The sequence below is a fragment of the Fusarium keratoplasticum genome, chromosome 1 (genome assembly GCF_025433545.1).
Source record: "Fusarium keratoplasticum isolate Fu6.1 chromosome 1, whole genome shotgun sequence".
Taxonomy (NCBI): domain Eukaryota; kingdom Fungi; phylum Ascomycota; class Sordariomycetes; order Hypocreales; family Nectriaceae; genus Fusarium; species Fusarium keratoplasticum.
Genome location: NC_070529.1, coordinates 2062531 through 2076757, shown reverse-complemented (window position 1 = coordinate 2076757; position 14227 = coordinate 2062531). Strand labels below are relative to the sequence as shown.

At 46.1% G+C, this 14227-nt stretch overlaps 4 protein-coding genes across 4 annotated transcripts; all 4 read left to right on the top strand.

The window, feature by feature from the left end:
* Positions 1-2556: 2556 nt before the first annotated feature.
* NCS57_00061200 (Argininosuccinate synthase) lies at positions 2557-5325 on the top strand (the record flags this gene model as incomplete). The annotated part of the gene is made up of 18 exons (XM_053050695.1): positions 2557-2579; positions 2642-2655; positions 2721-2745; positions 2888-3057; positions 3116-3139; positions 3192-3284; positions 3355-3373; positions 3452-3544; positions 3597-3690; positions 3745-3765; positions 3823-3877; positions 3932-4075; positions 4126-4164; positions 4227-4250; positions 4438-4484; positions 4850-4924; positions 4983-5147; positions 5200-5325. The coding sequence occupies 18 exons, from the start codon at positions 2557-2559 to the stop codon at positions 5323-5325; spliced, it is 1251 nt and encodes a 416-aa protein (XP_052919210.1).
* A 1468-nt stretch (positions 5326-6793) lies between these two features.
* On the top strand, positions 6794-8810 carry NCS57_00061100 (Autophagy-related protein; the record flags this gene model as incomplete). Its single annotated transcript, XM_053050694.1, has 2 exons — positions 6794-7088; positions 7153-8810. 2 exons carry the CDS (start codon positions 6794-6796, stop codon positions 8808-8810), a joined length of 1953 nt encoding a protein of 650 aa, XP_052919209.1.
* Positions 8811-9547: 737 nt separating this feature from the next.
* On the top strand, positions 9548-11010 carry NCS57_00061000 (BAH domain-containing protein; the record flags this gene model as incomplete). The annotated part of the gene is made up of 4 exons (XM_053050693.1): positions 9548-9830; positions 9896-10189; positions 10243-10373; positions 10429-11010. The coding sequence occupies 4 exons, from the start codon at positions 9548-9550 to the stop codon at positions 11008-11010; spliced, it is 1290 nt and encodes a 429-aa protein (XP_052919208.1).
* Positions 11011-12091: 1081 nt separating this feature from the next.
* Positions 12092-13106, top strand: NCS57_00060900 (F-actin-capping protein subunit beta; the record flags this gene model as incomplete). Its single annotated transcript, XM_053050692.1, has 3 exons — positions 12092-12120; positions 12184-12611; positions 12715-13106. 3 exons carry the CDS (start codon positions 12092-12094, stop codon positions 13104-13106), a joined length of 849 nt encoding a protein of 282 aa, XP_052919207.1.
* Between the last annotated feature and the right edge of the window lie 1121 nt (positions 13107-14227).

Here is a 14227-nt window from a genome sequence, read left to right as displayed (position 1 = left end):
TGCCTCATGACACAGGTTGGGAGCTGGGGACATGACCGTGTCGGCCCCTGGTTCTCAAGTGCCAGCCATGTTTAAGAATACGACCATTCGCGCTTCCACTGACGATCAAGGGTCTTTCCTGTTGTTCTCTTGGTTGTTCTTTTCGCAGAGCCTCGTTCGCATATCCTTCTCTCGCGCCGGGTCGTGTTGTTCCCAACGATAGGTGACATTCCGGAAGCACACACTCCTTATTTCTGCTGGCAGAGTACATGGCGCATCACATTCTTGATCAAGAGCAACCGGCGCTCTATTCCAGTTCTGGATCGTCGAACTTGTTCTGGGATTATACTGAGACTTGGAGGTTGAACTTTGGCTCAGCTGTTTTGGGCCGTGTGACGACAATCACGTGCACTAGGTGAGATCAGGGGAGTTGTTCTAGGTAACTACCTCAATAGTCACCCCCGACAATTCGTGCCTTCCAAATCCGTTTTTAGCACAAAGCCTGAGCTGGCTCTGCTTTTACCTGAGCACATAGGTGACCTAAGGTGATTAAAGCCTGAGCTGAGTGCTTGGCATTGTTTTAGGCCCCTGCTTAGGCTAACCGCACAGTTTCTGACACAGTACACTGCACTGTGTGCCAGGCTGCTGCGTATGTGGTACGCAGCCACCGCATCATAGAAAAACTCAGCATACTAAAAATCGGGTCTGGCTGCCTACCTTAATCAGCGTTGCGAAAAGGGCTAATTTTATAGCTAGATAAAGAGAAAATTAAGGTATTAATTAAAAGAAGTATTAATTAATTATTTTATTATTTAAATTTTTTACTTATTAAAGCTTTTTTAATATTATATAGATCTAATAATTAATAATTTCTTATATTAAAGCCTTTTAGCTTATATATATTAATTTTTTAATAATCTTAGTATTTTAATATTTATATTTTTAATATATTTTTTTCAAAATTAATTAAGTATTTTTAATTAATAATAAATCTAAAATCTAAGTATTATAGCTATAATTTCTTAGATTATATAAAGCTAAGTAGGCAAAATAGTTATATTATACTAAAGCTTACTAGAATTAGGATAATAGTATTAGTAGCAAGAGATAAAAAATTCCTTTATATTACCCTACTATAAGAGCTAGGATATATGAGCCTATTATTCTATAGGCTTATATAAAGCTATATAATACTAAGGGTAATTAAAAAAGTAATTAAAATTATATTTTCTTTAATTTTTATATATAGTTATAATAATTAGAGCTATAGTTATTATTATTATTTTCTTAAATATAAAGTTATAGCTTTTTTTAATTTATTACTTAATACTAATTTTAAAGATTTTTATATAATATTTCTTTTAATTAAGCTTATTATTAGTTAGTTAGAGATTATAAATACATAACACATAGACCACCCACAGCTAATTAGAGGCCGCGAGGGCTGCTTAATAAGCAGAAGAAAAAGGGGGTTAAATTTAAAGTAAGGATATAAAGATAACTAGCTAAGAGCCGCAGCAGAAGATACCTCTTTTAATTAGTTAATCACGTGACCAAGCACGTGTTTTCCCCAGCTAGCCCGAGCCCTAACTCATTAGTATTAATAAGTATATTATATTAATAAAGGTTATTTTTAAACTTAATATTAATAGCCTTTTAGTAATAAAGTTATTATTATTTTTTAAGACTTTTATTATTCTTAGAGATATTTATTAATTTTTTTTATATTAAGCTTTTTAATAATATAAGCTTAAGTCTTATTATTATAATTAAAATATATTTTATTAAAAAAATAATATTTTAGTTTTTTAGCTTTAATTATTATTAAAATACCTTATTAATATATATATATATATATAATAATTATTTTATTATTTATTAATTTTAAAATTAATTTTCTTAATAAGCTACTTATAAAGAGACTAAGTTATAGCTAAGGTTTAAATTATCTTAATATTAATATCTTTATTAATCTTAGCTTTAATAATAATAAAAGCTTAAAAAAAAGTATAAGCTTTAAAGTCTTTATTATTAAAAAGATCCTTAATATAATTAAGATTATCTTTATTAAAAATTTATAATTAGTTATAAGTCTCTTCTAAGTTTAAGTTATTATAATATATATAATAAGACTATATAGTACAAAGCTAATAATTAAACTTCTAAGAAATTTAATAATATAAAAAACGCTTAGTCTTTTAAAAATAATTTTTTTAGCCTTTATAAATTTATATATACTAAGTATTTTAGTCTTCTTAGGTATATAATATTATTAATTAGATATTATAATAATATATATTAAAAGGTAAAAGTTATAGCTATATATATATATATATATGGGCGCGAGCGGGGTCAGGGCCCTTTGGTATGCTAAGTTTTTCTATGATACTTGCCGGCACAGATTGCCCCACCACATATTGCGGGCGGTGACTCACTTCGGCCGTCTTCGGAGCTGCGTCTAAAAAACCTTGACATCTGGACACTCGCGCGACAACAACAGTTTGTCGAGATATATCTATCAGTCACTTCCAACGTTAACGTCTTGTGTTATCCACGAAACTTCGGACAACATTCATCATGGCTCCCGAACGTGTTTGCCTGTAAGTCATTTGCCACTCAATTACTTATTTTGGTTCGAGCAAGATAACTGACCCTTGTCCAGTGCCTACTCTGGCGGTGAGTTGAGAACTCCAGAAGCAATATCATCAACATCAACATCAGATATTCTGACCAATGGACAGGCCTGGATACTTCCACTATTCTCAAGTACTGCGCCCCCATGTCTTGCTTTCTGACGGATTGCGGCAAGGAGAAGACTTCGACGCTGTCAAGTCTTCGAGCTCCACGTGGAGACTACAATCATCGAAGATGTGGGATTGTTTAACAAGAGCTGACCAATGACTCTTAGGTGGCTCGTCCTTCAAGGCTATGAGGTCGTGTGTTTCCTCGGCGATTGCGGCCAGGAGGAAGACTTCGATGCCGTCAAGGCCAAGGCGCTGAAGCTCGGCGCTGAGAAGATGATCATCGAGAACGTCCAGCAGGAGCTGATTGACGACTTGGTGTGGCCCGCCATCCAGTGTAAGTCTTCACAGGCTGTTTATAGTAATGCAGCGGGTTTACTAACGGAATCCACCAGGCAACGCTATCTATGAAGGACAATGTAAGACGGTTCACCTCGGACGCTCTTCGATGACATCGCTAATGCCCTGAAGACCTTCTCGGCACAAGCCTAGCCCGGCCGGTATTGGCCAGGGCAATGGTGCAAGTTGCGAAGGATAACAACTGCACGATCCTCAGCCATGGATGTAAGTTGTCGTGGTTCAAGTGGTCTCATTACTGTTCGATCCAGTCGCTGACACGCAACCCTAACCCTAGGCACCGGTAAGGGCAACGAGTAAGTCCTGATCATAATCCCGATACATATGTTGTCGCCCTCTGTCGTTCTTGCACCATACTGACTTCCTTCTTCTAGCCAAGTCCGCTTCGAGCTGGCGTGGAAGGCATGTGACCCCAAGATGAAGATTCTGGCCCCCTGGCGCATCCCTGCGTTCTTCAACCGATTCCAGTAAGCCTCCTTTTATGTTCACTACTGCATATTTAAGCTAATCATTCCGCAGGGGACGTGCCGATCTTCTCAAGTTCGCCAAGGAGCAGAACATCCCCGTTAGCTCTACTCCCAAGGCCCCCTGGTCTATGGACGACAACATCATCGTATGTATAAAAGGTCCTATTGCTTCTTCGTAATACTGACTATCGACCCGATAGCACTGCTCATACGAGGCTGGTGTAAGTCCTCCTACAGGAACACCTCTCTTTGCGCCCTGTTAACCCTGAACTTGCTAGATTCTTGAGCAAACAGACATGGAGCCCCCGAAGGATATGTGGAAGCGCACAGTTGGTGAGGCGACTCAGCCTACACACTTCTAGATTTTGCGCTAATGCCTCTCTAAAGATCCCCTAGACGCTCCTGACAAGCCTACTCGCTTCACCGTCCACTTTGACAAGGGTGTTCCTGTTAAGCTTGAAGTTGGGAGCAAGGCCGTTACTGGCTCCTTAGAGATCTTCAAGGAGGCTAACGAGTTGGGCCGTGCTAACGGTAGGACTGCGAACCGAAGGGCTTTTAAGCGAGTACTGACGTAGTCCCAGGTATTGGACGCGAGGATATCGTCGAGTCGAGGTTCATCGGTAAGCCTACTCTCAGGGAACTTTAACATCAGCACGCGATTGCTAATTTTTTTTTATTTCAGGATTAAAATCTCGTGGTTGCTACGGTCAGTCGCGTTTATTTCCTTGCTTTTCTAATGATTTGTTGTTGTTGGACGCGCCTTTGAGGTTGCGGATGCATTGTCGATGTTTTGGTGTGCGCGGCCGGCGACGTAGATCATGGCCCCGTCGCAGGCGACACCTGTTCCGCTCTCCCCCATGGATATTGATAGGATGTTCTAACCTTGTATGCAGATACCCCCGGCCTGACTATTTTGCGCAAGCTGCATCAAAACCTGGAGGTAAATTGTCACCTCCTTGAGCATTGGATTGGCTCATGCTGCGGTGTTTGATATCCCTTGATGCGATTCCAGAGTCGTCTCTTGGGTCAAAATCCTCTTGCCGTTTACAAGCGGGGCTGCCTCAAGAGCCCTCGAAAGCCTAAAGGGCTCAGGCTACTGGCCAAAGCAGCTGGACCTCAGCCCCTGAGGCCCATGGCTTCTGCAGTCCGGCCTTCGTGTGGCAGTCTTCACCAGCGCTCTGGGCTTGTGCCGTTGCCCATTGCAATACAATACCAATCCAGGGAGTCAAGAGTCACCTGAGCATGAGCCAATCCAAACACTCTCTATCTTTAATAAGTATAGGACTCCAGTTAACGATTGCTCAGGGTCTCGTGATGGATAGCAAGGTGCGCATCATTCGCGACCGTCTCTCGGATGACTGGGCGCAATGTATATACAACGCGCGTAGCCCCTTCTCTCCAAGCTCTGTCGGATTAGACAATGCTGACATCTTTTCAGGGAATGTACTTTACGCCTGAGCGCGAGTTCGTTCAGCAGGCGATCTCTATCAGCCAGAAGCAGGTTGATGGCAAGGTCGAAGCTCTGGCATACAAGGGCAACGTTATCATCGTTGGCCGCTCCAGCGAGACATCCAATCTCTACAGCGAAGAAGAGAGCAGCATGGTGAGTACCTGAAGAGGACCACCTCGGATCAAAACTAACATAAGAAATGCAGGACACTCTTGAAATGGATTGGAGTGTCGAAGACACAACTGGGTTTATAAACGTGAATGCTATCCGCATCGCCAAGTATGGTGAGCGCAAGATCAGGGATGGCGAGCCCCTTTCCGAGCGTAAGTAGACAGACTTGGGATGCTAGCCTTCCAGCGCTGCAGAAGCTTTTGGTAGACGGAGGAAGATCGGCGAGAATGGAATGGTTTATGTTGGGCTTGGACATCACGTGTACGAGAAACAATAAGAAAAGCTCTTGTGTTATACCTTCTTCACTGTTACCTAACGCAGGTTGTGGGCAAAAGCCCCGCGATAACTCATCGTCTGACGTGTATGATTAAGCACCTTAGAATGTATTGTTCCTTTCCTACTTGCTGAGACTTTCTAGTCAATTACCTCGCCCCTCGCTCCTAGCGCATCCTGAATCCCGAACCATAGTGATAGCCGCATAAAGTTAATAGAGTATAGTATAAATAAAAGATTATATTAATAGTTAATACTAGGCTCGCATGTGGCCCGTTAGAGGGAGGAGGGAGGTTAGGGTAAGTTAGAATTAGGAATTACTTAGTAATTAGTAATAGTAAAATAGTAATTATTATATTATTAATATATTATTATTTTAATAATAAAAAGATAAGTAAATTTAAATATATTATTTATAAAATAGGGTTAAGACTTATATAGCTTATATAAGAGTTAGAAAAAACTTAAAAATATATTTATTATATTAAATTATTTTATGATATAATAAAGCTATTTATAAATATTTAAAATATTAATAAAATAAAAATTAAAATTAAAAAAAATTAAAAAATTAATTTTTTAAAAAAATTATAATTTAACTTTATATTATTTAAAATAAGAATTAAAATATTTTTATTTATATATTAGTAATTTTAATAATAAAGGCTTTATACTTTAAGCTAGAGGCCTTAATAGACTTAAATTAATAAGATTTATTTATATAATTATTAATAGCTTTAATAATATATTAAAGCTAGTTTTATTTATAATAAATAATATATATTTTAACTGACTAAAGAGGTTAAAATCTAACCCCTTTATATAATAGCTCTCTCTTCTAATATTAACCTTTTACTTATAATTCTTAACTACTTAAAGAAATTAAAATTACTTATATTATTCTTATAAGAAAAAGTTTAACTATAATTAATAATAACTATAATGGCTTAAGTAGTTAATAAATAAAATTCTAGAAGTTTAATTAATTAAATTTATTTAGTTAAAGATATAATATATATATCTTAGCTTATATAAATATATAAATAATAATAATTTTAATAATAATTTTAATAATAATTTTAATAATAATTTTAATAATAATTTTAATAATAATTTTAATAATAATTTTAATAATAATTTTAATAATACTTTTAATAATAAATAATAATTAATAATAAATTTTTTTTAAATTAATAATTAATATTATTATTTTTACTTACCTGGTAAGTAAAAGTAATGCTTACCCAGCAAGGGTGATTAAAGCCAAAGCAAGAGCGGCGGTGCTAATTAGGTAACCAGGCCCGGAGGCTGGTCTCTCAGTTTTCGTGGTAGACTACCCAAGTAGGTAGGTCGCCATGGCCCCGAACTTACAACCCCAACGCCCGCGTCTTCAAGAGCATAGACTCTGGTCGGGTCTCTCGGCAATTTCGAAACGATCATTTAGGTCCTGCACAACATCGGCATTTGAGGCAGACGACGAGCGATCTTCAACCGACGGCGACATGAGCTCTCGCAATAGCGAAGCTGACTTTCGCCGGCGGGTGATACCGAGCCACGCGGGCCATGATTCACGTCCGACGAGTCGAAAGGAGCTTCTCGGATGGTACGCATACGCGTTTGCAGCCGAGACATACGTGATCTGTGGAATTGGTGGGTTATTCCGGAGCTTCTGGACTGCAGAGGCCGTATCCCGGCTGCTAACGCGCTTATCCAGGCTCCTTCATCCCCATCCTGCTCGAGACGCTCGCCCGAGAGAATGGCGTGCTGCTCTCTGACCGAAAGACACCATGCGGCTCAAGCTATAGCAAGGACAAGGATGACGGCCAATGCATTGTCTGGGTGCTGGGCATGGAGATCAATACTGCCAGTTTCGCCATGTACACCTTTTCCGTGAGCGTCCTGATTCAAGCACTGCTTGTCGTCAGTATCAGCTGCGCCGCCGACCATGGCAATTATCGGAAGAAGCTCCTCCTCAGTTTTGCATGGATCGGCAGCTTTGCGGTGATGGCTTACATCTTCATCACCAAGGAAAACTATATCATGGGCGCTCTCTTGACCATCATCTCCAACACATCATTCGGCGCCTCATTCGTGCTGCTCAACTCATTCCTCCCGCTCTTGGTGCGATATCATCCTGAGGTGATCGAGGCCAACGTTGCCAGCACTCCCGACCTGGGCCAATCTGACTACGAGTCTCGCCAACTGCAAGAATCTGTGGATGAATTGGAAGCTTCAATGGTGACAACAACTTCACCTTTGCTGCCGGAGGACGGCGAGCGGCTAAAGCCGACTGCAAGCCATGCAGAGATCACATCAAAAGAGCTCCAGCTCTCCACGCGCATATCGGCCATTGGAATTGGCACTGGATATATCGCTGCTCTATTCTTGCAGTGCATAGCCATTGGCGTCCTCATCGCGCTGCACAACTCCACCTGGGGCCAGAGAGTCGTTCTGTTCATGGTTGGACTCTGGTGGACCGTCTTCACGATCCCTGCGGCCATGTGGTTACGACCCCGACCAGGACCGCCCTTGGCCGATGATGGTCGAAAGGGCTTCATGGCGGGATTTGCATACATCATTTATGCCTGGAAAAGTCTCTTCACCACAATCCAGCTGGCAAGGCGCCTCCTGGATATTGTGCTGTTTCTCGCTGGATGGTTTCTTTTGTCGGATGCTATCGCGACCACGTCATCTACTGCAATTCTATTTGCCAAGACCCAACTCCACATGCGGCCGTGGGCACTCGGGATGATAAATGTCATTTCAACACTGGCAGGGGTGTTCGGCGCTTTCGGGTGGTCCTGGATTTCGCGGCTCTTTAATCTTCAGGCCCATCAGACCATTCTCGTCTGCATCGCCTTGTTTGAGTTGATTCCCATATATGGACTGATGGGATATCTCCCGTTCGTCAAGAACTGGGGTGTCTTTGGCCTGCAGCAACCATGGGAGATGTATCCCCTGGCCGCCGTTTATGGGTTTGTTCTCGGTGGTCTCAGCGGATACTGCCGGTCTCTGTACGGTGAACTCATCCCGCCAGGATCCGAGGCAGCATTTTATGCGCTGTATGCCATCACGGACAAGGGCTCGAGCGTGTTCGGACCAACGATTGTCGGTGCCATTATCGACAAGACTGGGACAATCCGACCTGCATTCTGGTTTCTTGCAGCCCTGGTCGGGTTGCCGGCGCCACTCATCTGGTTCATCAACGTTGAGCGAGGCAAGCGAGAGGGCGCTAAGTTGGCCGAAACCATCGAGGGCTTTCCAAGTCAGGAAGATGATGAAGACGACCCCGAGCCTGAGAGCCGGGGAATGCTGGCAGAGTATGAGAGAGAACAAGAGGAGGGGGCTGTTAATGGACGAGCAGCGAACTAACTGGGTAATGACATAGCGGCGGCGTTTTGTGTAGGTCTTCTCTGCTCTTTGGGCGATGATATGGGCTTCAGACGACATGGACGGAAGTTTTTAATGGGTTCGGGTATAAATAAAGGATATATAATTGCTTTTGGCCCTTTCTTGATGCTCCGCGATGATGGATACAGGAAGGATTTGTCGCGAGTTTACCAGCCTCGCTTCTTGTTTCGAATGTGTGCAACACTACAATTCCTGTTTTCGGTACTCGGTCATGTTAAGAACACTGTCGTTGTTTGTACACCTTTTACCGTCATGAAAGAGTCAGTGTAACTCGGCTTCGCAGTATTTGACCCCAAGAGGGGACAAGACGCGTCGGTTTTCATCTGAGATGAGGTTGGGTGGCCCCGGTCATGTCACGTGACCCAGAGTTTTTGGGCTTTTGGGTCAGTTCTCCCGCGGATTGCGACGTTGCTCCCAGTTAATAAATCGAATACCTCTTGCGCACAGGACATCGCAGGCCGCGGCTTGTCGCTTCAAGACAGCTTGGGCAAGGCTCGGGTCAGACGCGATTATCGCTCTTCACTATATACCACATTTTTCTATCTTGGGTACTCACAGGTTCCTTTTCTTCTTCCTTTTAGGTACCTTGCTCTTTTCCTCGCCCTTGCCGCGACTCGCTCGCTGTTTGTCCTAAACCCCTCCCTCTCTCTCCACTCCTCGACGCGGTCATACCCAACCGCCTCAAACTCGCCACCACAATGAGCAATCGAAAGCGATCGCGCTCCATCGCGGAGGAGAATCGCGCAGAATGCCCTTTTACCATCGGGTACGCGAACGGCCCGTCACGCGCCGAGCAGGAGCGACATAAGAATAAGAAGCGGAAGCGCGGCGAAGGTCAAGATGACGACAAGCGGGTTCAAATTCAGATCTCGCCCTTCTCGCCTACCGGCAGCTTCAAGACCCACGACACCATGGATCTCTACTACACCGTCGAGCCTTCTAAGCGATGGCAAGACATGACGCGCTACAACAGTTTCGTCCGTAAGTATCCGATCCGAGGGAATCTGTCCTCAAAAAATGAGGGGCTGACGAATGACTCTTGGCAGTAAATGGCATCAAATACTACAGCGAGGGCTTCGTCTTTGTGGCCAACGAGGCCACTATCGAGCGACAGCGTGCCGCCGGTACCCTGGGAAGTGTCGGCCCTCTCAAGAAATCTGACGATGACTGGGTGGCGCGCATCCTTGAGATCCGAGCTGCCGACGAGCACCATGTTTACGCGCGCGTTTACTGGATGTATTGGCCCGACGAGCTTCCCTCCGGAACTCTAGATGGCAAGAAGACGGTCCAGGGTCGCCAACCCTACCACGGCCAGAACGAGCTGATCGCATCAAACCACAGTAAGTGATGAAAGCTCTACGCAAAAGGTAGCGCGACTGACATGCACCACCAGTGGATGTAATCAATGTTGTTAGCGTTACACAACCCGCAACGGTCAACCAATGGATCGAATCGGATGATGAGGAGATCCAAGACGCGTTGTATTGGCGTCAAGCATACGACTGCCGCAACTCGCAACTCTCGGTACGTCGCGCCATATCCACCTTGCCGAAACTTGCAATGATCTAATCGTGTCTAGTCTGTTGATCTTATGTGCAAATGCCAAACACCCGCGAACCCCGACAAGACCTTGATAGGATGCACGAGCTCTGAGTGTGGAAAGTGGATGCATCGCGAGTGTCTGAGCCACGATGTCCTCATGCAGGTTTTCGAACGCCTGGGTACAACCAAGCCTCACCGAACCGAAGGGACGATTGTCAAGGAGGAAAAGTCCAGCGAGGAGGCCACGCGCCCTCTATCGCCGACCGACGCCGAAGAGAAGGAGACCCAACCAACAATCGATGTTCGCTCTGGGGAGACTCAGGATAACGTCCACGTGAAAAAGGGAACCCGAGAAACTCCTCGAAACACCGATACACCAACCCCCGGGCCGACGCCATCGAGGACGACCACTGCATCGGCCAAGGGATCTGCCAAGAAGGGCCGCAAGAAGAAGAACATGGACTACAAGCCCTACCAAGGACTTTTCGAGGCGACGCTCAAGATGAACGAGGGACCTACAGTCTGGGAAATCCGTGATCTTCGCGAGAACGTCACGGGCGGCGAAAAGTCGTGGACCGAGAAGGCCTACTGTCTCTTGTGCGGTGTTGTCATTGATTGAGTCCACCACCAAGGAGATGTGAGCGTATGTCGGAGAAGTCCCCCTGCTAGGGCTTATTGGCCTTTCGGGGAGCGATGCAACGTTGAGTAGGTTGGTCGAGATTGTTCTGTTCGGAAGAGCCGGCATGGCATCCAACGTTGATGCCATCAGCAATCAGCACAGACGACCAAGCCGAATTACCTGATCTACAGGGGCTTATTTGAACGGCCGACGTGTTCGATTTCTTTTGTATCGAGGTCAAATTCTTGGCGATTCGCCCACTGATGGATATTCCGGGCGCGGCGTTGGAGGCGAAACAATGGGATGTACTGCGATTTGTTTGGTATCAGGTCTGGCTGTGGGTCTTGTGAGAAGGAGAAGGAATATGTGTGCTTTGGTGTTTTTTATTCTCTCTTATACACGGGACAGGAGACAGGGGATGGCTGCAAAAGAAGAGGCTGTGAGAAGCGAAAACCTTTCGTTGAAACCTTTCGTTGGAAAGCTGGGGATGGGCAGAGGTGGTGAGAGGAAGTATTGATTGGGTTCGGGGAGGTTGAGCATGTTACTAGCTGTCCTGCCTTTGTGATTTGGCCAGTAGTTTTGTCTCGCTATTATTAAGGTTTTCTGCAAGAATGTATCTTTGCCTGTTTATTTTTAATGGATTTCCTTGTTCCCTTCTCGATGATGTTTTCATGTATGTAGTTTGATAGCTGATGGCCTATGACGTTTGTTGCACTTTGAAGTCTTGCTACGGCACCTCGCGCTTAAGCACCCGAGACTATGATCAAATGTAGAATCTTTTATGCCTGGAATTCAATTTGATATTCTAAATAACCTCATGGCCTTTTTCTTGACCGAGCACTAATATCGACACTCATCGCACTGGACGGAGACAGGGACTTGAGCTTAGACCGGAGGTACGTACTCCACCTAAGGTGAGGTGAGCTCCGTCCAGCCAACCAACCCCGCCACTCCGTAACGTCCAAGAGCTTCACCTCCAGGACCCAGCCCCAGACATCCATCTATACCTACTTGAAGACCTAATCAACGACCTCTCCCCTGCGCAAACCTTCAACTTCAAAGGCCAAGCAACGTCGCAACCATGGCCGTCGATCCCTTTGACTCGGCTCTGTGAGTATCATCCCTTCTCCCCCCTGCGCAATGACGCAGGCTGATGCGTCCATCTCTCCTCAGCGACCTCCTTCGCCGTCTCAACCCCAAGCAGACGACCGACCACCTCAACGCCATCATCTCGCTCGCTCCGGATCTGACCGAAGACCTCCTCTCGTCGGTCGATCAACCCCTCACCATCCGCCGCTGCAAGCAGACCGGCCGCGACTACCTGCTCTGCGACTACAACCGCGATGGCGACAGCTACCGCTCCCCCTGGTCCAACCAGTTCGACCCGCCCCTGGACGAGAGCGGTGTGGGCGGCGTAGGCGCTGGGGGCAGCGAGGGCGCCGGCGAGGGTGCCATCCCGAGTGAGCGCGTCCGCAAGATGGAGGTTAAGGCCAACGAGGCATTCGACCTTTACCGCGAGTTGTACTACGAGGGTGGTGTGAGCAGCGTCTACTTCTGGAACCTCGACGATGGGTTCGCAGGTGTGGTGCTTCTGAAGAAAGGTAGGAACCCCAACCGACTGAATAGCCTGTCTTCGTCCGCGCTTCTGTCACATCATCCCTGAAACTGGAGTGCGCCCAAGCTAATTCACGTCTTTGTCTCTAGCTTCACCGCAGGGCGGCAGCACCGAGGGAGTCTGGGACTCGATCCACGTTTTCGAGGCCATTGAGCGAGGCCGAAGCACCCACTACAAGCTCACGTCGACCGTGATCCTGACGCTGGCGACCGCGGGCGGAAACCTCGGTGAGATGGATCTGAGCGGCAACATGACACGCCAGGTGGAGCAGGACCTCCCCGTCGAGAACGACGACAGCCACATTGCCAACGTGGGGCGGTTGGTAGAGGACATGGAGCTCAAGATGCGAAATCTCTTGCAGGAGGTGTACTTTGGCAAGGCCAAGGATGTGGTCGGTGATCTCAGGAGCATCGGAAGTCTGAGCGAGGGCGCACGGGATCGTGAGGCACAGCGAGAGCTCATTGGAAGCATGAGGAAATGATGCCTCGGACATGATATGCTATATTTGGTAAGAGCAAGATGCGTTTGATAGACAGCCCTGGTAGAATATGTCGATCGCATAACGAGCAGACAAGCACGGTCCGGTATACCGCCATGCAGAAAGACTAGATTAGGCGTGGTGGATGACCGTTGTACAAACCTGGTTCTATCAAGATATTTTCCGAGCATGCCTGCAGACACTCCCCAGTTCAGACGCCTTGCTAATTGCGACATGCCCGGGATCCGCAGCCATGGTCAGCAATCTAGAGAGGGATTCCTGATAACAGTCAGCAAGACGGCATCCCAACGCCACTGTCAGTCCGACACCAAAGACGAAACTCGGGTGGGTGAATTCGTGGTCAGGGACATGACTGCCTGTATCGGAATCAGGTACAGAGCGCTTGGGCCGGCCCGTCCTCCCGTCGAGTGAGACATGCAAACTCGAGAAATGCCTATGTTTGAAAGCCCGAGATCGCGAGTCGAGACATCTGTCGTGCTAAAACAACGTCGTTTGGGGGCACATGCGGCGCTGTTCGTACACAGCTGACCCTTGGCGTAGATCGCGTCTTATCACCGGGCGTATGGACGTCCGCGAGTTGCGAACTGGTGGAGTAGACATGGGCCACCAGAAGCCGCCAGCAAGCCCCTTGACATTTGGTCTAAGGAAACAACCAAGGGACCTGGTGCTTGGGCTATTATTGCTGGAAATACATACATCCTACCCCATCCAGGATCGCCTCTTCTTGTCGAAACGGGACATCAGGACTCTGCTGCGTTGCGGGTCGTGGCTTGCCTGCGGTTTGCTGCTAAGCGCCAGGCTGCGCTAATGGATGCAGACTGCGCATGTCCTGAGTCAGGCCGATCACAAGTGCTGCGGAATTGCGCGGGTATGACGCTGAGGGATTAGATGAGAGGTCGTGGTGCTGCGAAGTCCAGAGCCGGATGAAGTGCTTGGGAGGATCTTGTCATGGGGTTCCACCCCGGCATGGTGGAGGTGGGCGCGAGCTTGAGGGCGAGTTGACGGAGCTTGTCCAGGGAAGGGGTTGCGAGGCGCAACAGCCCACGTCCATGGTGTAAATGTGACAGCCAACGTTGTCGAAGCCAGTGAAACCTTATCCTGCA